The sequence below is a fragment of the Sparus aurata genome, chromosome 6, assembly GCF_900880675.1.
Source record: "Sparus aurata chromosome 6, fSpaAur1.1, whole genome shotgun sequence".
Taxonomy (NCBI): domain Eukaryota; kingdom Metazoa; phylum Chordata; class Actinopteri; order Spariformes; family Sparidae; genus Sparus; species Sparus aurata.
Genome location: NC_044192.1, coordinates 38,393,393 through 38,415,489, shown reverse-complemented (window position 1 = coordinate 38,415,489; position 22,097 = coordinate 38,393,393). Strand labels below are relative to the sequence as shown.

At 40.4% G+C, this 22,097-nt stretch overlaps 1 protein-coding gene across 1 annotated transcript in view; it reads left to right on the top strand.

The window, feature by feature from the left end:
• The window catches only part of LOC115583391 (calcium-dependent secretion activator 1-like), a 243,925-nt gene that overhangs the window by 37,172 nt on the left and 184,656 nt on the right, over positions 1-22,097 (top strand). Inside the window, exons 2-3 of the mRNA XM_030420176.1 lie at positions 10,708-10,821; positions 15,583-15,915. Of these exons, the coding sequence (XP_030276036.1) occupies positions 10,708-10,821; positions 15,583-15,915 (447 nt within the window). The remainder of the gene's footprint in view (positions 1-10,707; positions 10,822-15,582; positions 15,916-22,097) is intronic.

Sequence of the window (22,097 nt, the reverse complement as noted above, 5' to 3'; positions counted from 1 at the left end):
ACAAACATTTTGTTTGGGTAAATATTGCAACTGCCTTTTTTTTGCCAGAAACATTATTTTCAAATCTGTTTTTTTTTCTGACATATTAATAAAGACTATCTTTCTAAAGCGGGCGGCTGTAGCTCAGCGGGTAGAGCAGGTCGACTAGTGATCGGAAGGTCGCTGGTTCAAATCCCGGCTCCGGCTGGGCTGCAGTGCATGTCGAAATGTCCTTGAGCGAGATACTGAACCCCACCTTGCTCATCAGTGAGGGCCCTGTGATGAGCTGGCGACTTGTCCAGGGAGTACCCAGCCCTCGCCCTGAGACAAGGCTGGGATTGGCTCCAGCAACACCCCGCGACCCCATGGAAAGGGATAAGCGGTTACGGACGACGACGACATGACACGACATGACACGACATGACATGACATGACATGACATGACATCTCTCTAAAGCAAAGCTGCGAGAGGTTGTTATAGTATAGTAAACATAAAGAGGTCAGGATAGATGGTAGAGTATGCAGAGCTTGTGACTTAACACCAGGGACTGGGGTTGGTGTCCTCTGATCAACAGCCATTGTATGTTTATTCAAACATCACTGGCACCATCTACACAGAGTCCAAAGATACTAAAAGACAACACGCACCCGGCCACAGTGTGTTGTATGGAAGCAAATTTGTACCATAATTCAAATTAAAATGCATTTACAGAAATGCTTTTTCATTTTCAGAATGTAGCTGCATTTTTTGACTCATAAATAAAATTAGTAATAAATCCTCCAAATTGCATTTTCATTTTCTTCTTCAAGACTGCTCATTTTGTAACTTAATTCAAATGATAAAGAAAAGGACATTTAAGATTTAATATTCAAAAGATGACCCAGCAAATAGGTACCAAAATTCAATTTGAAATGTCAAATTTGAAAATTAAAATGCATTAGCCGAAATGCTTTTTCATTTCAAAGTCAGAGCTGCATTTTTGACTCATAAATAAAATTAGTAATAAATCATTCAGATTGCATTTTCATTTTCTTCTTCAAAACTGCTCATTTTGTTACACAAAGACAAAGAAAACTGCTTTTTCGTTTTGAAGCCCTCCCCCGCAAAAAAAGGTCCAAAATTCAATTTGAATTCTCAATCCCAAGCGGCGCAGGAGAGTGACGTCAGCGGCCTCTCTTCTTCAGTGTTGCCAACATGGCGACTGTCTCGCTAGACTTAGCGACTTTTCAGTCCCTCTAAGCGGCATTATTTCGAAAAAGCGACTAGCGACAAATTTAGCGACTTATTCAGATCATCGGGTGAAAGGCGAGAAATAGATTATATTGTAATTCACATGCTGCTCAGAGTCATCGCAGTCCACGGCTCCTCTGCAGCAGCGCCGGGGTCTCTCCTGTCCCCTCCCCCGCGGCTGCGCAGGCGACAGGCCGGTGTGTGGAGGCTGGCTGGGGCAGGCAGGAGCGTGGATCTGATACCGGATAGCTGCCGTTTACTCTGTTTTGATCTGTTAATGTTAGGTGTCTTTAGCAAAGGTGAGACCCAGAAGCGGACAGGAGGCTGTAGCTGGATGCATGGAGTGTTTATTGTAACACGGACAAAGTCAGAGTAGGAGGGGGTGTGCACGGGGAAGCCACGCTCCGGGGCGCCGGAGAGCTAGCATTCATTCATTTTTGATTCAATAAAAACTACATGAAATTGATTGTGTATCCATCTCTTATAGCCATAGACGGATTATCATGACCACGGGCCTACACACGCAAACTGTGCGCACGCAAAGGCTGTTACATTATTACATTGAATGTAATAATGTCCGCAAACGCGTGTGTAGGCCCTCAAACACCTACTAATACTACTGACCGTGCGTGCAAAATCCAGCTGCTGACCCTCCGCTCCGCTGTCACACAACAGATCCCCCGTCCGCGCTCCCTCTCTCTCTTATAATTGTTTGCCCGAAAAATAATTTCCATGAAGAAAACATCGCCTGACATTTAAATTTAAATTCCCATTGACAACACAAATCTCAAGAAATCTGGATGTATTGCTCATTTGTAAACACAACACTTATCAGTCTATAGGCAATAATCTAAAGGTTTATTAATTCAATTCATTTCACATTCGCTTTATTGGCATGAATGCCACAACAACAACATTGAAAAGAACCACCACGAAAAGAATACCTAGCACAGTACCATTATACTTGCTATGTATGTGTTTATGTGAAATAATAATAATAATAATAATAATTATAATAATATTAATAATAATAATAATAATAACTTTTAACATTATCACAATTAAGTTATCAATCTGCGATGTAAAGAAAATGCAAACATTACAGACTTCTAACCATTTTCTAAAAGTGTCTGTATTTTAATTGAGAATAGTTTTTTATATAAATTACACAAAAGGAAAAGAAAATGTGATTTGTTTGACCTATTTCAGCCATAGGCGGTCATATTGACCGCACATCATTTCGCGGGATTTCATACATTGTCTCTCTTGTCTCTAACTTTGTTAGCGTCTCCAGCTGTGCGACTGTAACACAACTTTATATGAAGAAGGACTAACACTAATAGCCTAATTGATTCTTATTTCTTCCACTTACAGAACTGTTTACGACTCGAAACAATGTTATTATATATGACGTTTCTAAACCAAATATCGCGGCTTCAAATGCATCAAATTCCCACATCCAGTTACGCAGGCAGCTGTCCAGGGTGCTGAACCAGGTGACAGACAAAGGCTGCACTCTGCGTTCTGATGTTTGCTGGGCAGATCTGTCCCCCTTGGTTTCTCATCCACTCTGTTGTGGGAGATCTCCCACAGAGCAAAAGAAATACACAATTTTTCTCTCTCGGCTGAACTCTGGCTTGAGCCCACTTCACCCAGGCGCGAGCCTGCAGCCCCCACTCCTGCTGACAACAGACCGGGGGAGAAAACAGACATTCCTTTACTCAGAACCCATATCAGGCTGTGTCTGAATATGACAGGCGGGAAACCCCGCCATTACGATGAATTGAAGTCTATGTTCGGAACAGCGGGGTTTCGGAAAGGCGGGGCTCCAGGCTATAAAGCGGCCGGTGATTTTGTGACCCGCTGCAGGTGCGTGGGTGTGGGAGAGAGAGAGACATTAGCTTATAGCACTTTGTAGAAGAAGCTTTATAAAGTTCACTCCATTGACTTGTATTAGTTCACGGGGCTGAGCTGCCACATCCAATATGGGGTCGACGTCGACGTACGGTCCAGCGCTGATACCTTCAGTTTATTACCGGGAATACTGACTGTAAAGTGCCATGTGTGTTTCATGGGTCTGACTGTGAGTCTGCAGTCTGACCCACCGTCACTGCCAGCAGCTCTTCAGTGCGGCTTCATTACGATCACCGTAAATGTTAGAGAATTTCGCACTGGAAAAAAAAAGTGCGGCTGATTTAACCAAGCAAACGCGAACCATGGCTGGCTTGACCGCAGTACAGAACTGGACATGGTGGTGATTTCCCCGCTGTTTCTGAAAACATGTACCACAGTCTATGCTACCAACACAGCCTTCACACTCTCCTCTTGTCCCTTCTCTTGCTCCAGTGTCGAATAAGCACACCGCCGCCCCCTAACGTAGATGCGTAGCACGGTCGGTCAGACTGGGGGCTGAAGAAGAAGAGAGGCCGCTGACGTCACTCTCCTGCCCGCTTGGGATTGCGAATTCAAATTGAATTTTGGACCTTTTTTTGCGGGGGGAGGGCTTCAAAACGAAAAAGCAGTTTTCTTTGTCTTTGTGTAACAAAATGAGCAGTTTTGAAGAAGAAAATGAAAATGCAATCTGGATGATTTATTACTAATTTTATTTATGAGTCAAAAAATGCAGCTCTGACTTTGAAATGAGAAAGCATTTCGGCTAATGCATTTTAATTTTCAGATTTGACATTTCAAATAGAATTTTGGTACCTATTTGCTGGGCCATCTTTTGAATATTAAATCTTAAATGTCCTTTTCTTTATCATTTGAATTAAGTTACAAAATGAGCAGTCTTGAAGAACCAAATGAAAATGCAATTTGGAGGATTTATTACTAATTTTATTTATGAGTCAAAAAATGCAGCTACATTCTTAAAATGAAAAAGCATTTCTGTAAATGCATTTTAATTTGAATTATGGTACAAATTTGCTTCCATAGTGTTCACCCTGCTGCCATCTGACAACACATACAGAAGTATCTGCTGCTGTACCAGCAGACTACACAGCAGCTTCACTCCTCATGTTGTGAGACTCCTCATCAACACTCCATTTTTCAAAATAGATATAGCAGGACTCAAAGGACTCAAATAAAGTTTCGTATTTTATATCTGCGTGATTTAAAAAATGACAAGAAATGTACCTTTACCCTTTACCTTTGTTTAACCATGATCATGACCTTTCAAACATAACCAAGGTGGCTATAGAAATGACTCAATGATCCTAAAAATTAGTACACTACCGACACTGTAAATTGAGTGCAATGGTCTAGTATATCAATTGGTGGTCATCAGGTGCATTCGCTGTTTCCCTGCCACAAGTGATTTGGGCAGTTTTTTTTACATTTTTATTTGTATTTTTTTTAAATAAAGCCAAATAGATAATAGCAAAAACAAAAGTAAAGAAAAAAACAGAGGAGTAAAGTAAAGAACCAGTTTCCATGTACCACTAGCAATGCCAACAAGATGCGTCCCTGTTCAGGTTTAAAGTGAACAGTCTTTCAGGAGCCTGGTAGCCCTGTCCTGCAGTGTGTTGGTCTGTCTATCTCTGTTAAGATGCTTGAGGTTTCTGAATATTTTATTTGTTTTAGCCAAAGACCAAAGAGTAACTTAACGAATACAACATACTGACCTTTAGTCTACTCACAAGAAGTATACAGTATATTTCCTTCTGACCTCCTCTTTAATAATATTTAGTCATGTACTGATCTATTATGGATAAACAGTAGCAAACAGCTGGCTCTGCTTTAGTTCATCTAAACTTTGACCCCATTAAGGAAGCTGTAATCTCATACCACTTCCTCTGCTGCAGTAGCCATAGTAACAGTTACCAGGGCTGCGGATGGGAACTTGCCAATGGGTGTGGAGTCCTCTAGCAGGGAGGGATCTGCTTATTGGCCATTCAATTGAAAGGATATAGTCTTTGTTGAAGGATCCCGCATCATAATAATGTATTAACGGGAAACTTAATTTATAAAATATCAAAGGATGCACATGTGTGTCTGTGTCTATATTTAGATCCTAAGTTGTAACTGGGGGCCATCACACTGTGGATCAAGACTATCATCACCAGTAGAAAACCGGTATGAAGACTGTTGACACACAAACTGCCAAACTCAACATAAAAGCTCAAACACATAGCAGGTTATATTTAAAATGTTATGGTACTACTTTAAAAGTATGTCTCAAAAAGTAATGTCTCCAGCGTAATGTATGCTCTAAAGCCTAACTGCTTCAATTCATTTATTTAAAGTTTTGCCTTTTATTTTTAAATTTTCATATTTGTTGATAAACTCATACAGGCCTAGATTTATAAAGCAATAAGCTGAATTTTGTTAAGCTTGGCAGACACTGTGTGTGTGTTTTCTAATAATGTTAATTTAGGCAAGGCAACTGTGTCCTCACCAACTACAGCAAGACAAGAAACATTGCTTTACACAGTTCTATCATGCTCGAAATGTAATAGTAAAAACAACATGGAGCTACGGATATCTGAAAGATGTAGACAATATAGTGTCTGTTCTGCATATTAAAGCACTCTTAAGCCTACAATTTTGGCCGAAACATGCAAAACAGTACTCCAATAATAGCTCATGCAGCCAGAGTCCAACAGTAGAACTGATCAAACTGCAAGAAAGCTAAACAGAGTTTCTGACCTGATAGAAATCCATTTGATCGTTCAGATGTTTGACAACACTCAAACCGCACGTCAAATGACAATTTATCTGGCAGAAATTCGGTGTGGTTCTGGGGTCAGTTTGGGGTGACCATTTTGAGGCTAAATGTAGGTTTTCTGAATCTTGAATAGAGGTTTGAATTTGAAATTGGGATTAATCCGTACAGTGTTTGTGCAACTTCGGAGATCCACACTGAAGTCAGAAGCAGTGCCTTAAAATCACACTGTTATCAACAGTAATGTGGTCACTTACTAAAAGTGATTTATCATATTTCCCTAATCTCTTTACCGAACCAAGTTAATCTAAACAAACTGAACTGTTAATTTTACTGTTCTTATGCTGCATTCCATTGCAAGTCGGAAGTCGGTATTTCTGAGTTGATACTCCTGACTTCCAATCTCAATGCATCCCAGTGTGTTTACTTGGTAAAACATGGACGCCTGCATCAAAGGGATGTTTGTATGGAAAGTCTGTGAACTTTACTAGCAACTACAGCAGCTGATTCAACAGATGAGGGCACTTAAAAAGAGAAAGGAGGAGTATGCGCCCTCCTCATGCTCACAAAGACTTCTGTCAAGCATAAAATCAACAGAGTGGCAGTGAAAATGTCAACTTTAAAGTTTGATTTTTTGCACATTCCACAAACAAACACTACATAAAGTGAAAAGTGATGGAAAGGTATGAGGTAATTGCTCAGTATGTGCGCTGCCATACTGCTATGATGTCATCTGTGTTTATGTCAGTGATGTTGGGTTTAGCGGATCTTGGCCAAGTTACCAACTTGCACTTCGGACTGGGATGGCTGTTCCATTGCACTTTTCCATGTCAGAGGTCTGAGTACAATGGAATGCAGCATTCAATCCTGGTCCCTGTAGACCAGTGCCCTGCATGTTTTTAGATGATAAGCTGCTCCAGCACACCTGATTCAAATAAATGTGTCATTGTCAGGCTTAGCAGGGCATGTTGACAAGTTAATGATTTGAATCAGGTATTTTTGGGTAAGGAAACATCTAGAATATGCAGGGACCAGGATTGAATAACATTGCTTTAGATACTAAACCTAGGATCAGCAGCCTAGATTCCCTACCTACGCTAAGATTGCATGTTACAAAAGTGCAACAGTAAAATTTACTGTAACATCACAAACTAAAGTATGTCAGTATTTGATTCCGGAACTGTCAGATTGGCACTAGTCGTCATTAGCGGTGTGAATCTTCACTGGCCTCATGATTCGATTACGATTCAGCTGTCAACTGAATAAATGCAAAATGACTCTTGATGCATCTCAGTGTGTGGCATCCTCAATGACCTTTATAACAGCACATGGCTATGTCTTTTAAATTCATTTAAATTCCCCCTTTATTTAGAAAGCCCTTCCAATAATCAGACTACAGCAGTCTACAACATAAAAGCTGCATCTTTTCAATACATAAACATTACAAAAACAAACCATTATCCATCTGCGGTGCCTTACACATTTGTTGTAATCTATGATAATATTGTTTTCACATAGCAACTTTAAGATAAGGCATTTATTGACTCTGCTGCATACAGCAAATGGCAAAGTTAATAATCCAAAAATGTTCACACCTCTAGTTTTCAACTGCTACAACAGCATAACAGACTTCCTCACGTTTCAGTGATGGTTTTTGGTTTGGTGTGCCACCCCATCTGGCCAACTCTATAAAAAATTCCTCCTGCCAAAAAGGTAGTGAAAATTTCTGAAGCAACCTGTTATCAATATTTTAATTTTGAATTTTTGGACACGAAGCTGGTTAAAGTCTTACTGCTTTCAGAACATGCAGCACAATTTCGGCAAGAAAAAAAACCTCCTAGACCTTCGTACCCTTATTCACTGGAATCAAACATGTCAGTATATTGATACATACCATTTCACCAAGAACTACATTTTATACCTTTTATCAACTTTTTTCAAAGTCTTCATTATGGTATATGAGTCTGATCAGGCATAGATATGAACTGTAGCTTGACTGTATGGGGGAGCTATACGATTGCGAGGCAGTATTTCTGGTTCTAGATACAACTCTTTTTTTTATGCTGCATAGTAGTACCCAGTAACCCAAAGTTTCCCAGCCCTGTGTAACTGTTTTCCATTTTGAACTGTACTGAATTGTCAAACATCAACAGTGTGCTAAGGGGTAATTTGGGGGATTTTCGGTGCTATTAGGCATTTATGGAAAATCAGTGAGTGTGTCTCTAAAGTAGTATGACATTCTTTACTCCTGTAGGGAATCTCATTAAGCAGATGCTGTCAGCAGTGGTTCCGCTCTCTTGTTGTCCTCTGCTAACTGCTCTCACTGCAGCAGCTTTATTGATGCTTGACGTTACAGTCTGTTTCCTAGTTCATGCAATCTGTGGATGTCTTTTGAGGATCTCTGTAACCAACTTCTCAAACTTAACTCTGTGACACTGCAGGTGTGTTTTGACACATTTTACTTTGTGGCCATCATAAGTGTCATAAAACACATTTCAATATGTATATATATGTATATATATATATGTGTGTGTATATATATATATGTGTGTGTATATGTATAAACTGTATATGTGTGTTTATATGTGTGCAGTTATATACATAGATGTGTATGTATATATGTGTGTATATGTAAGTATGTGTGTATACACATATATATATATATATATATATATATATATATATATATATATATATATATATATATATATATATATATGTGTGCACATTTATAAACATATACGTGTGTATATGTATGTATTGGGGCTATGCTATTTGTCTACTTGAGCGCCATACTAATCAGCCTGCATCAGTATGTTTTACCAGCAGCCTAAAACTCACAATTTCATCTGTGATGTGAAATCATCAGATTTCCACACAGTCAGAGAAAGTCAAATTGTGTGCCCTGCTCATAGTTCACTTAAAAAAATCCCAAATCCACAAATTTGATGTGTTTTGTCAGGATAACCTTCCAATTTTTCCTTCACGTTCTTTGGTGTCATTATTTTTTTGGCCTCTGGAGGAGGGGATCCGATGGGAGGGGCATGGAGTGTGATTTGCATACGTGCATAGTAATTAGGCAGCAGAAAAAAGAAAGAAAGAAATTTAATATACACACATATGTCGATGGGTCATGGGTCCCACCGATCTCCCTCCCTCTTGTCCAGAGGACTACCAGGGCCATGGAAATCTCTGTCAGCGTAACTGGCATGGTATTATTTCTTAACGATATGTTCAGTGGCTGTGTAGTTTAAAGTGAAACTCTTGCCAAAATGCAACCAAGGCTTTATTTGTGATTGAATATGAGTCAAACCTTTGGGTAAATGCATAATTATGACGAAAGAGGCACTTTTAAGATTTACCGTAGTTTCGTTTTCGGGCACGTTAATTTTGAACGGGAGTGCTAGGGGCAGGATCGCTGTTTTTAAAACACTAAGAAGGCTCGACACAACATGAGACTTTGCTCGTAGCATCACCAGGGTCTCTACTCATGAACACCAGCATTGAGAACATTGTTTGTGTACACAGAGTTTATGAAAAAGAAGGTTTTTGAACTACTCACGTTAGCTGCTGCATCTCTGGCGCGCGGTCGTCATGGCAGGCAAAAAGTGTCGGTCTATGAGTGCGACCATCAGGAAGGAGTGTAATGTAAGTGCCTCTTTCATCATAATTATGCATTTACCCAAAGGTTTGACTCATATTCAATCACAAATAAAGCCTTGGTTGCATTTTGGCGAGAGTTTCACTTTAAGTGGGTTAAAGCTTGTGTTGTTTTCTGCAGTTGTTTAAAACAAGCTGCCAGCAGGGTGCTGATGTAGCAGACTGTGAGCCATAGTTGCCCTGGTAAACATGGACACTTGGATCGTCACAGCTGTAGTGTCTCTTGGCTCGGCAATCAGCAGATTGGCTGAGTGGCGGAGTGTCTGCAGGGTAGCCTGGCAGCAGCCTGCCAGCCCGTTCCCCCTAATGAGCAAATAGACAGCTCTGGAGGATGAGCCTGACAGGGGCAGCAGAAGACCAGGAGAGGCCAAGAGAATATGAGTGGGATCCAATAATAACGCTGAATTTAGCTATGTGGTTGACACTAGCTAACATTTAGCTGTGATAGCTCATAGATGGCTGACATTAGTTAACATTAGACTTTGTTCCAGAAAAGTTCTGGCAGACCGGAATAACGCGAGTTGAAAATGAATTTCAATAGACCAGTTTCACGTGATAAAACACAACCAGTACTTGCTGTTCGGGAGTTTCAAGTAAACTCCTTTTAGCGACGACTGTGTGCTAGGCTCAGGGCGGACCTTCCTCATAAGTGATGTTTCTTAATTAGTAAGCAGATATGCAAATCACACTCTCTTTGCCCCTCCCTTCAGACCCCTCCTCTCCAACCCAAACCAGTGACAGAAAGTTTAAACTCAAAAGCAACGATGCTGAATAAACAATGACATCAAAAAACCCTTTCGCTGAAAAAGACAGACATGATGTAAAAACTGAAAGATGGTCACACATCAAAAATCAAATAATTCTCATTAAAATGAAAAATGTTTTATTGTTTTTTTTTTTATTTTCTAGTATAATTTTTTTCATTGCCAGTACAACTTTTTTAAATTCAAATAAAGTTTAACAACATTTTTTTTTATATATTTTAGTGTATGTTTATGTGCAGGCCATCTTAACAATATTTTTTATATTTTAGGTGAGCTCATAATTTTGGCATAGATTTGAAAAAAAAGGCTTAATTTTTTTCCCTTCTAATTATTAAACAAAAAATGGCAAGTTTATGTTGATTGATAACTATAACAACTTTTGGTGTCCTGTCTGTTAATGTCTCTTTCAGATCAGTAAGCAGCACCTGCAGACGGTCAAAGAGCGTTTCCAGTCCTTTCTCCATGGGGAGACACAAATTGTGGCTGATGAGGCTTTTATCAACGCTGTCCAGAGCTACTATGATGTGAGTCTGTACTATCTGTCTGTCTGGATATGTCACTCTGCCGCCAGAATACTCATAAACAATATTTATAATGTTATTGTGATTGTTTGCAGATATATTTACTCATGCATTATATACTGCTCGGTTTGTCGAGGTATTGACCTTGGCTTTTGTAACTGTATATGAAAAACTAAAATGTATCTGTAGAATGTATTAAATAATTTATGAACCTCTATATGATTATTTTAAATACATCATGCAACCAAATATCTGCAACCTCTAAGTCATTTCAGATGTCTAAACTGTCTTTGCCAACTGTTAAGTTTCCCTTGTGAGCCTCCTCTTGTTTAAAATGAATCTGTCCAGGCTGGAAAACTAATAATGGGGTGAAAAGTATCCACCCCTCAGTGGAGATAACTTGTCGTGGCTCTGATAAATGATGCAGACTGTGCACTGAACGCCTCAGGGCAGTCTTAATAATGTGCTCCCGGATGGCCAGGATTCAGTGGGCTTGATCAACCAAGAATAGAAGAGGGACATAAAATGTGATGAAAGGAGAGTCATAGTCCTCTCTGTGTCTTACGTTTGTAAACAGTCTTGATTGCTCTGTTCAGGTTTTTTGGCGAGTCACATTTATGGTCATGGAGGCTGTAGTTTGGGCTAAGGAAGACATCCAAATACAGAATAATATAATTCAATTCAACAACACCACAAAGTAAATGGGAAACAGAGAGAGTGACAGAGGCTTCATAAAAAAATCCTGTCACTATAATAAAATATGGCTCAACAGCAGCACAACTCCATCCTGCAAATGGACCAACATCTCTCTGAAGCAGTTTCAACCAAAGCTGAACATTCTAGCCTTCATGAAGGGAGGTTTATTGCAGGACTGTGTTGTGTACAGCATTAGTTTTAGCTATGTGTAACTAGGTGTAACAAACTGGCAGTTGAGTGCGAACTTAATGAACTGTGAACATTTTCAGCAATACACCGCCTTCTTCCACGTGTTCTGCTGGTTTTGTCTTGATACTATTTTATCCACTTCAACTGTTTTAATTTTTATCTTAAAGCCTAATCAGAGATAAGGATGCAATTAATCTTCAGCTAGATGCCTGAAGTGAAAGCAGCCCCTCTGATTTTATTGGCAGTAAATAATAATTCTGAGGACTTTGCCAATTTAATAGTAAAAAAGAAGAATACATTATTGCTGTTTAGTTAAAAGGAACCCAAACCCTGTGGCTATTCAGACAAACAATCACGATATGTTGTTGTTGATCTACAATTGGCATTGTCATTAGAGGTATGAATCTTCACTGGCCTCACGATTAGATTTGATGATTTTCAATGCTGCTTGGTGCCCCTTAATGAATGGCATCCTCGGTCTTCTAAATTACTGCACACGGATGCTTTTCCATCATTTAATACAAGAAAAATCATGAAGAAAGATCTAAGTTCCCTTCTTATTTATAAAGACCTGTCAATAATCAGACTGCACCTGTCCACAATATAAAAAGCTGCATCTACTTAATGCTAGTATCTGTGTGACCCACCTCATTACATAAGAATTACCGAAAGAAAAACATAAATGTGTCTGCAGTAGGGCTGAAACAAGTTACTTTAGTAACTTGATTACTGTTTAAACCAGGTTAACTTTACAGTGAGCTGTGTTTACAGACGATCGTTTCTGTTACGTCATGCTTGCTTTATTAAACAGGCCCGGGGGGATAAACTGTTAAATACCACAGTATTCATATGCTCTCGCTAGGCCTGGGAGATAAAACAATAACAATGTTTATCTGTGACACATCATCAATCGCAATGAGAACATATTTTGATAAAATGTTTGATAGTTTCATGTGTATGCATTAAATGCAAACCAACTTGAAAGCAGCCCCTGGCTTATCAACTATATCATATCCCTTGATAATGTAGTGTGTTACAAGCCAATCATTAAACAGGTGTGTAGTTGAGAGTTTTGACATGTGACTAAACCTTGACCGAAAGACAGATAATCACTGTCTTGTTTCAAAATTATGACTGTCCCCGACTCAAACGCGATTAACTGTCCAAGCCACGGCCCATTAACACACTGCCTGTTGGCATTTATCAAACATAATAAATAACGTGTTGTATTTTAGTCTCACGCTTTTCAGGCACAGATTCGCAGAACAGCGCTGAGAGTTGCTGGCAAATATAACACAGACACAGATAGAGGCTATGTGCTGTGTGGCTAGGTTAACAAGATGGACAAACAGACTGGCAAGATTGTCTTCAAGCTAGCACATCAACTTAACGTTACTGTTACCATAGTATCTGACAGCTGGCTGGCTGACAGCAGCTGGCAAACACACCGACCACTTCAACCTCTGTTCCTGTCTTCGGTGTCACTCATCCTTTGGAGCTGCCTGTTGGTAGAGTGGTCATGTCTGCTCTGTCCACCGCTTAGACAGACTGCTAAACCAAACTCTATTCCAAAAGCAGGTGTTTTCTTTATGGTAGCGCCATATAGTTTACACAGTAAAAAGTGCAGTTACTCAGTTGTCAAAAAGACTCTTTTTTATTTGCTTCAATCTACAGGCACAATTGGCACATATGTCCTTTGCACAGTAACATCATTAACTAACCTGAGATGAAGTGTTGATACAGTCAGACAAGTAGTGACTGGCCAAAGGGAGGCGTGGTTGTTGTTGCAACAGGAAGTATGCCTTCTCATCTAAAACTTCTCATAGATCCTCACATGAGCATGAACAACAAACCTATATTATTTTAAACCATGACCGATTTTCAAACTGTTTTGAGCATTTCCGACTTCAGTTATGAACATGTTATTGTATGTTTTTTGTGTTTCTGGCAATGTGTTTTCTAAGAGCTGATCCAGGAACAAGTGTTGCAAAAGAGGATATTTGTAGATTTGAGGGCGCTGTTGGGTGCCAGAACAAAACAAAGGAAGTGCATCTGTGTTGGGTTGGTGGTGCTGACACATTGACTGGCACTTCCTTATCAGTTAATGTGGCAGCACAAGCAAGCCAGATGAGAACAGTGTGATATTTAAGAGATGAAGCTGGTGGAACAGGTTTTCCAATTCAACTCAAAACCTAAAGCTCTCAGTGTGGCTTAGCTTCAGGCTTAAACTGACAGAGGCAGACAGGGAAAGAGAGAAAGGGAGATAGGAGGACAGACAGAAATAGAAAGATATAGGCAAATGGTGACAAAGGGTTACAGAAAGCTTGGCAGTGTTGACAGCAGGTGACAGGAATTTACCACCCTTCAATCACAATCCTCTAAAGGCTTTTAAATGTGAATCAGCTTTCATTCAATGCAAAACTGTTTGGCTTGTGATTGAAATTAGTTTTGGTTTGATAACTGGTAGAAAGGAGTCGAGTGGAATTAAATGTGTGCCTACATTTAAAAAAAGTCAACAGAAATGCAACTTTCCAGAAACGGTGTCACTGTAATTCTGGAAAATCCACAGACCTTAAAGTCACATGTTTTCCGCTGAGGGAATAGTCCTGATAAAAAGTGTTTCCATTGTGTTTTGTACATTATACAGAGTAACAGGGGCACTTTTTTAATGGGAATTTTTTAATGTAATTTCTTTGCTGCCCCACAAATGATTTCCCATCATATTGTGATAGAAGCAGAAATAAAACATTTTCATGGCTAGGTTCCAACACAGGTAAGAGAGAAAATATGGTGGGTAAGACACCCAAGGTCACCACAATAATCTCTAACTGCTGCTTACTGTAGCTGCCATTGGCTAGTTAGCTCATTTGGCCATCCAGCTAGTGGTGCTGTTAGCTGAGTCTGCCCAGACTGGGAGCTTATAGCTCAGGGAGAGTGACCTCTAGCACAAGGAGTATGTTTTCAGACCTGGCACATGGGAAGGCCAGCAGGGAATGCCGGCAGGGAATAGTGTCGGAATCCAGGTAATGGAAGTGGGCCCAGTAGCCTCTTTATGATTATGCCAGACAAGGAAACAGCTTCGAAGACTGACTGAAGCTGCTTTGACGACAAAGAATACAGTACCAAGTTAGTACCCACTTCCAGAGTCCTGCAATACTCTCACTTCTTGAGGTCCAAAGTGGTATGAGAGACAGGATGTGCAGGAGCTAGCTGGTTAGCATGGTAACATCAGTAGATATCTGTCTTAGACATAACTTCACAGTCCTTTGATTATTTCAGTTTTGAATGATATAAACTAAAATCATACACATTGCACCTTTCAACTAGCCCCAATGTTTACTTCTCTCTCTCTTTTTTATATTTCTGACTTTTACACAATAATTTGATAGATAGATAAATGTATATCACATATTGTTTATATTTCTGGTAAAATGAAAAATAATTTGGAAATCGCTGGGTCCATATCACAAAGGTGCATCAGTGTTACTACATTACCAATTCTACAAATGTTTTCGTTTCCAGTCAAGATGTATGTACAGTATATGAGATATGTTAAAGGGTTCATTGCACTGTACACAGTAGTGAGTAATAAATAGTGTGAGCTTTGGCTACATTTTTATAATTTTTGTCAGTTAAAGAGAAGTTCAGGTTGATGACCACTTTGTGAATGGGAATCTTTCAGTGGTGTGCCTTAATGGTACCAGTCTGTTGCTGAAGGTGTTCCTGTGTTTATCTAGAAAGGCACCAATGGGGGAGATGTATTTGTCCATGATGCTGTAAAGTTGCAGCAACATCCCTCTCTAAAGATCCCCCACCAGAATTTGATATACATTCAGTATACATAAATGACTAATCTGTCAATTCTTGAAATGTTTGCAGGTCTTCCTGAAAAGTGACCGTGTGTCCCGGATGGTGCAGAGTGGTGGCTGCTCAGCCAGTGACTCTCGAGAGGTTTTTAAGAAGCACATAGAGAAGCGGGTGCGCAGCCTGCCTGAGATTGATGGCCTGAGCAAAGAAACAGTGCTGAGCTCCTGGATGGCCAAATTTGACACCATCTACCGAGGTGAAGAGGACCCCAGGAAGCACCAGCAGAGAATGACAGCCAGCGCCGCCTCTGAGCTTATCCTCAGCAAGGACCAACTATACGAGATGTTTCAGCAGATCTTGGGCATCAAGAAGTTTGAGCACCAACTACTCTATAACGCCTGCCAGGTCTGTCCTCAACTGTAGGGTTTTAAATATATCACAGCATTGCAATTTTACATTTTTGTGTGAAGTGATGAAACTTGACTGTGACTTAAAACAGCTGCTTCTTAACATTTCACAAGAGAACTATTTTACTAACATGTGTTTCATTTAAGAGCTCCAATATTAACTTGATAATCAGACTGAATATTTTGTCTTAATCAAGCAGTTACAGCTTCTGTATACATCCAGTTAATATTATTTTCAGTTGATTTAGAACAGTTGATCTGAATTGTGATTCGGTTGATTTGTGCTTGTGGTAGGTAGGAACAGTAAACACTCACAAGTTATTTCTGTAAATTGACTCGAAGAACAAGAAAATGCCATCCCAATTTTTAATCCTGCCTGTAGAGCTTTAATTGACCCATTGTTTTTTTAGCCAGGGGGAAAGGCTTTTGCACAACACCCGACCTATTGCAATCTATACATTTTAAAAAAAGGCTGCTCCAATCAGATAATTTCTTACTGCTGATTGTCACAAATGTTTGGCAAGATGTGAAGCAGATTGCTGTAAACGTACACCGCCTGGCCAAAAAAAGTCGCCACCTTAACCAAGCAAATGGGTAAGAGCCTTCCATTGGATAATTATTGCAGTGATTAATATGTCGCAGCTGGCAACAACTCATTTAACCATAACTGATGCAGTTAGTAACTTATTATTCCTTTAACAACCATGTCAGAAGACATATACAGTGGTCGTTGCTGAAGGTGTGATGTTTCAGAAAGATGAAATTATTGCCCCGCATCAAGTAAAGAAAACGATTAAGTAGATGCAGATACTACTAAATTTGGGTTAAGAACTGTCCACTGCATTATTAAAACCTAGAAGGACAGCGAACAAATCTTGCATGAGTTGTTGTGTGTGCGTGTAGTCATGAGTGTAAGATGTAAAGTGTGTGATGGATGTTGGATGCTGGTAAACAAACAAACAGGTGGAGGGAGAAGTGAAAAGGAGAGCAGGGAGAGGCACAGCTATGACAGGGGTGGCTTTTATAGTGAGTGCACCAGTCCCAGGTGCTTCAACTATGAGTAGCTCCCTGCTACCTACCAATTGATTAATCAATTGATTGATTAATTAATGCATGAATTAATTGGGAGGAAAATTAATCTCATTAAATAATTCAGTCTTATATCTGAAAGTTGTAATTGAACTCCATCTCTGTCTGAAAGGACAACATAAATGCGACTTAACTTAGGTTATTTATTGCACTATTAATGGACACAGATGATGAATAAGGGCAGCTTAACAAATATACATACCTGCAGTGATAGATGGGCTAATGATAAGGCAAACTCACCAGAAAGTGCTGAGCATGGTGAGCAGACTCACTGATCTACAGGAGCCATGATGACAGCCAGATGATAACAGCTGTACGGTAGGTTCAGTGAAGCAGCTGGTCTCACTTCTTCAGGATAATGCATCCAGTCAAGGCCTTTCTGATGCCACAGAGGAGCCACACAGCATGCGTTCACAGGTCTTGTTGCATACAGATACAGGCTGCCCAGTTGGGATGCATGGAGCAAAAAAGTCAAAAAGATAATTAATAGAGAATTAAGAGAAGGATTGCAGAATAATGGTTATTTTTATAGAATACTGCAGGCTTTACTTGTGAAATCTTTGCCTTCTTTCATTCTGGAGCTTTGTTTACTGTAGCTCTGTTAAAAGTGAAAAACAAAAGCCAGCACCTGTAAATGTCTGTTTGCCACATGGCCAAGCAGGGAGTGGTGACTTGTAAGAAAGAGGATTACTTATTGATTGGTGATTAATTCCTTTGTGTGAAAGGTTAATTTCCAGTTGTGATTTATATTATATTTCAGCAGGTTAAGGTCACCTTTGAATGGTTTAGCACACAGTATACTGGCGCAAAATACTGAAAGTAATGCCCCCTTTTCTACAAATAAATTCAAGAATCAACTTCAGATCTAGAAGCAATTCTGGAGAGAAAATAGATTGGAAACCCGAAATTCACAATGGATTTTCTTATTTCATTATAAACATTGTTACCCAAAACTCATTAGAAAGCAGTGTTGTATCCTGTAAATCAGCAGAGTTTAAGTTTCACAATATTAAAATGATACAATTATATATATATATATATATATATAGAGAGAGATTTTTTAAATATATAATTTATAAAGATGTATATATATATATACATTTAATATATATTACAATTTATATTTACGTATTTACATATTTACATTTAAGTCGAAGTCCAATTCAGACACTTAGGGTGAAAAGAGACACTTAGAAGAAAGAGAGGGATCAACTTAGTGAGGAATGCTGTATATTTAGACTCTCGATGAGTTTAGGACATAAGAGTGAGGATGCAAAGTCTGTGGTTGGTGGGAAATGTCATGCTTTCTCAGTTCTGTTCCTTGTCTTTCTTGACATCCTTTATTCTTGAGGTTAGACGTCAGTCGGTCAGTCCGTGTGTCTGTGTACTCAAACTCAAACGATAAAGTGATCATGTACTGGTTTTACATCTCTCTAATGTTGCATTGTTAGAAATCTGAGCGAAAAGTGCAAAATGTAAATCAGTCATTATGCTGCATCTTTTAGCTATTGCAGATTATTTGTAACCCACCAAGGGTTTCTTGTCTGAAAGACGAGTCAGCTTGTGATATGCTTTGGATATCACAGCCTGAACCTTGTCATCTTTGGTGTAGTGGGTCTTGAAATGAGGATCAACTAGGGTGGTCATCAGTGGAAACATCATTATATTTCTCATTAAGATAGCTGATGACAGTAGCTTTGATGGTCTTGGTGAGCACTGAGTCATCAACTTCTGGCTTTAAGACTTTCGCATTGAAGAGCTGTAGCACAGGTTTCAGGTATGAAACACTCACATATGCTCAACCAGATAGGGCATCAGAGAAGTCAACAAGTGGATTTAGAGCCTTGTGGACAAACTCCTTGACATCAATGTCCTGCCATGAGGGATCCAAGTGCCTTGTTTTTTTTAACAGTTGAAACCTTTGCAATGGTTTTCTCCTGATCCAGCACTCGTGCCATCATTGCATGGCGTGATCGCCACCTGGTTGGTGATTCTGTAATCAATGTGTGCTTTGGTAGTTTAAGCTCCTTTTGTGTGGCTGCTTCTCTTTTCTTTTTCCAGGAGAAAGAAAAAGCACTGACCTCTTTTTTGAACACACCCATGGCTCTTTGGATTCTCTGGTCTCTCACACTTCTCCTTACAGATAAAGAAGAAAACAGAATATATGTATATTCTTTAAAACTTTATTAGCCAAAGATAAATGCAGGGGGTGACAGAAACACTGCAGGAAAGTCCAGTTTTTAAGAGAAACAGGCTTGACGATGTTTGCCCAATTGTCTGTTGTCAAACACACCTGCCAGTCTTCGCTGAGGCTCCAAGATGCGAGTGCATCCTCCAGCACCTGGCTGATTATTTTGGCAGCATGGTCCTCTGGAAAATATGCCATCTGCAAGAATCTGCTTTGGAGAATCCACTGTTCGTTGATGTAATGAATGGTGAGGCTCATACATGGCTCAGACCATAGGTTGGTGGTGTTGGAAAAGTATCTCACATTCCTTCGCTGAATTTCCAGCATTCCACTGCACTCTTCTGTATAGATGAGGCAGTGCAGTTTGGGAAAAGTATTTTCTGCCTGGGAGTTTGTACCTCTTTAATCAGTTTCCTTAACCCGTCCCTTTCCACTGTGCTCAGGTCTTCATGTCATCATGTCTTTTACTATGTAGTGTGAAACTGCACTTGTTATCTCCTTGCATCTTTTGGATTGCTTTTCACATGGGGTAATGCCCACAAAAGTAGGCATGATGGACTGTTGTTTTGGTATTGCCCCGCACTGCCACCACTTGTGAAGGGACTAGCATGTACCTGCATTTCATGCTTTCAGTGTGGTCAGTGGGATGTTACCTTTTCAGGTAATTGAACAGATTTGTGGTGATTTCTGACTTTGTTGACTTCATTCCCCTCTCTTGAAAATGTTTGTACACATGCGCTACAGTTTATAGGTAGGCATTCAGTCAAACAGTTACATGAGGCATATATAGGAGGGAAAGACATTGTTTTGTTTATTAATCATTTACTTTATTTACCTGTCCACCATAGTGGTAAATATTGCAATGTTTATGAGGCAAAAGAAGGCACAATTTCACAGCAAGACAGGCTTGTTTGCATAGATGATCCACTATTTATGTGCCAGGTTTGTATCAACGGAAAATGTGCTGCTAGATAGAACATTAGTTATTAAGATATGCAGATTGTAACGATGATAACAGGGCAGATAGCTGGGCTGTAAAGAAAGATTGATATGGTAATAATATGTGCAGTCATTGGCAGCTGGAGTTACTCAGTCTATAACTGGAGAAACTGTGAAGGGTGAATCCTGCTCACTGTCAGGGCTGCTTTATCCTTTTATATTTTCCATTCCCTTTTAATGATTCATTCCAACATTGGCTGAGGGAGTCGAGGATGTAATATGTATACTTTTAGTGCTGCAGTGCACTTCAAGTGTAATTTTCCATCTAAAGTCACATTCATATTTTTAACATGTTATATTGTTAATTTCAGTGTTTTCCCTAGGACTGAGTTGTAGCAGTGGAGGTGTCAAATGTGGGCAAACATTTTTTTGTACATTCACAAAGCACGCGATCTGGGAGGTTTCTATGTGTCTGTTGGTAGCATAAGGGCTACATAAAATACATATAAGGGTAGATGAGCCTGCTTTGGAGGGTACAATTACATGACATTTTCTCAAGAGCAATTCCTGAACGGGACACCAGCACCAGTTGCTCCCCACCTGCCCCCCTGGGATTTATGCCTATGTGATTTGACAAACAAGCTTATAGCTTATGTGTGACCCCCATCACCCACGAGGTAACCGTTCCCATCCACTGGGTGCTAGCAAGCGACTAATTTAAGGTTATTTACATAACCCCGGTTCTCTGAGTAATATGAGTGAGATGTCTCACTATGGGATGCACGCCCCCGCTGCAGCCCTCAGAAGCATTAATCTCATTACGGCAATCCTGATTGGCTGGTAAAACGTGTCCGTCCGCCTCAGGTAGTCCCGTCTACCTTAAGTAGCTCAGGCGGAAGAGAGCACGTCATTCAAGATAAGCACCTCTTCTCACTAGCCCAAGCAAGAAGGGTTGTCTGGTGAGACATCTCACTCATATTACTCAGAGAACCGGGGTTATGTAAATAACCTTAAGTTCTCTTTCATAATATTTCGCTCGATGTCTCACTATGCGACGTGGTAGCTCCCGTATTGCCAGACAAGCTTATCTCGTGTCCACCAACCTACAGGGAAAATTACTCTGTGTCTATCAGGATAGCAAAACCGCGTGTGCCATGCACAGTGCGGAGACGTCCAGCATATAGAAACGGACAAAAGTGAGAGGCGAGGACCAACTCGCTGCTGCACAGATGTCCTGAACAGAGACTCCCCTGAATAAGGCCCAGGATTCGGCCAAACCCCGAGTCGAGTGCGCTCGCAGGCCCACAGATGGCTGCAAACCCTGACTCGTATAGGCCAAAGCAATCACCTCCACCACCCAGTGGGATAAGCGCTTCTTTGTGATAGTCTTCCCCTTATGAGGATTGGCTCAGGAGACGAACAGCTGATCGCTCCTCCTGAAACCATTCGTCCTGTCCATATAAGTGCGCACCGCACGTACTGGACACAACGCATGCGACCGCTGCTCTCCTGGTGAAGCAGCAAAAGCCACAAGATCAATAGGAGAACTTGAGCCCACTACCTTAGGCACAAAAGCCGGGTTGGGCTTCAAAATCATCCTTACATCCCCTGGGAAGAGCTGAGCGCATGAGGAATGAACCGAAAGCGCGTGGATGTCACTAACTCATTTAGCCGAAGCCAGAGCCAGTAACAACACTGTCTTGAGAGATACGTGTTTCAAGTCTGCTCCCTCCAGTGGCTCAAAAGGAGGGCCTTTAAGCCCCTCCAGAACCACAGCCAGATCCCATGGTGGTACCAGTGGTCTGGACACGGGGAGAAGCCTGCGCGCTCCCTTCATGAAACGGCAAACCAGCAGGTGGGCCGCAGCGCAGCGGGAGCTGCCAGGGCTGAGTGCACAGGAGCCGATATATCTCCGCCAGCCAGTGCATAGCGGGCCAATGCGGAGCTATCAAAATCAGTGCGTG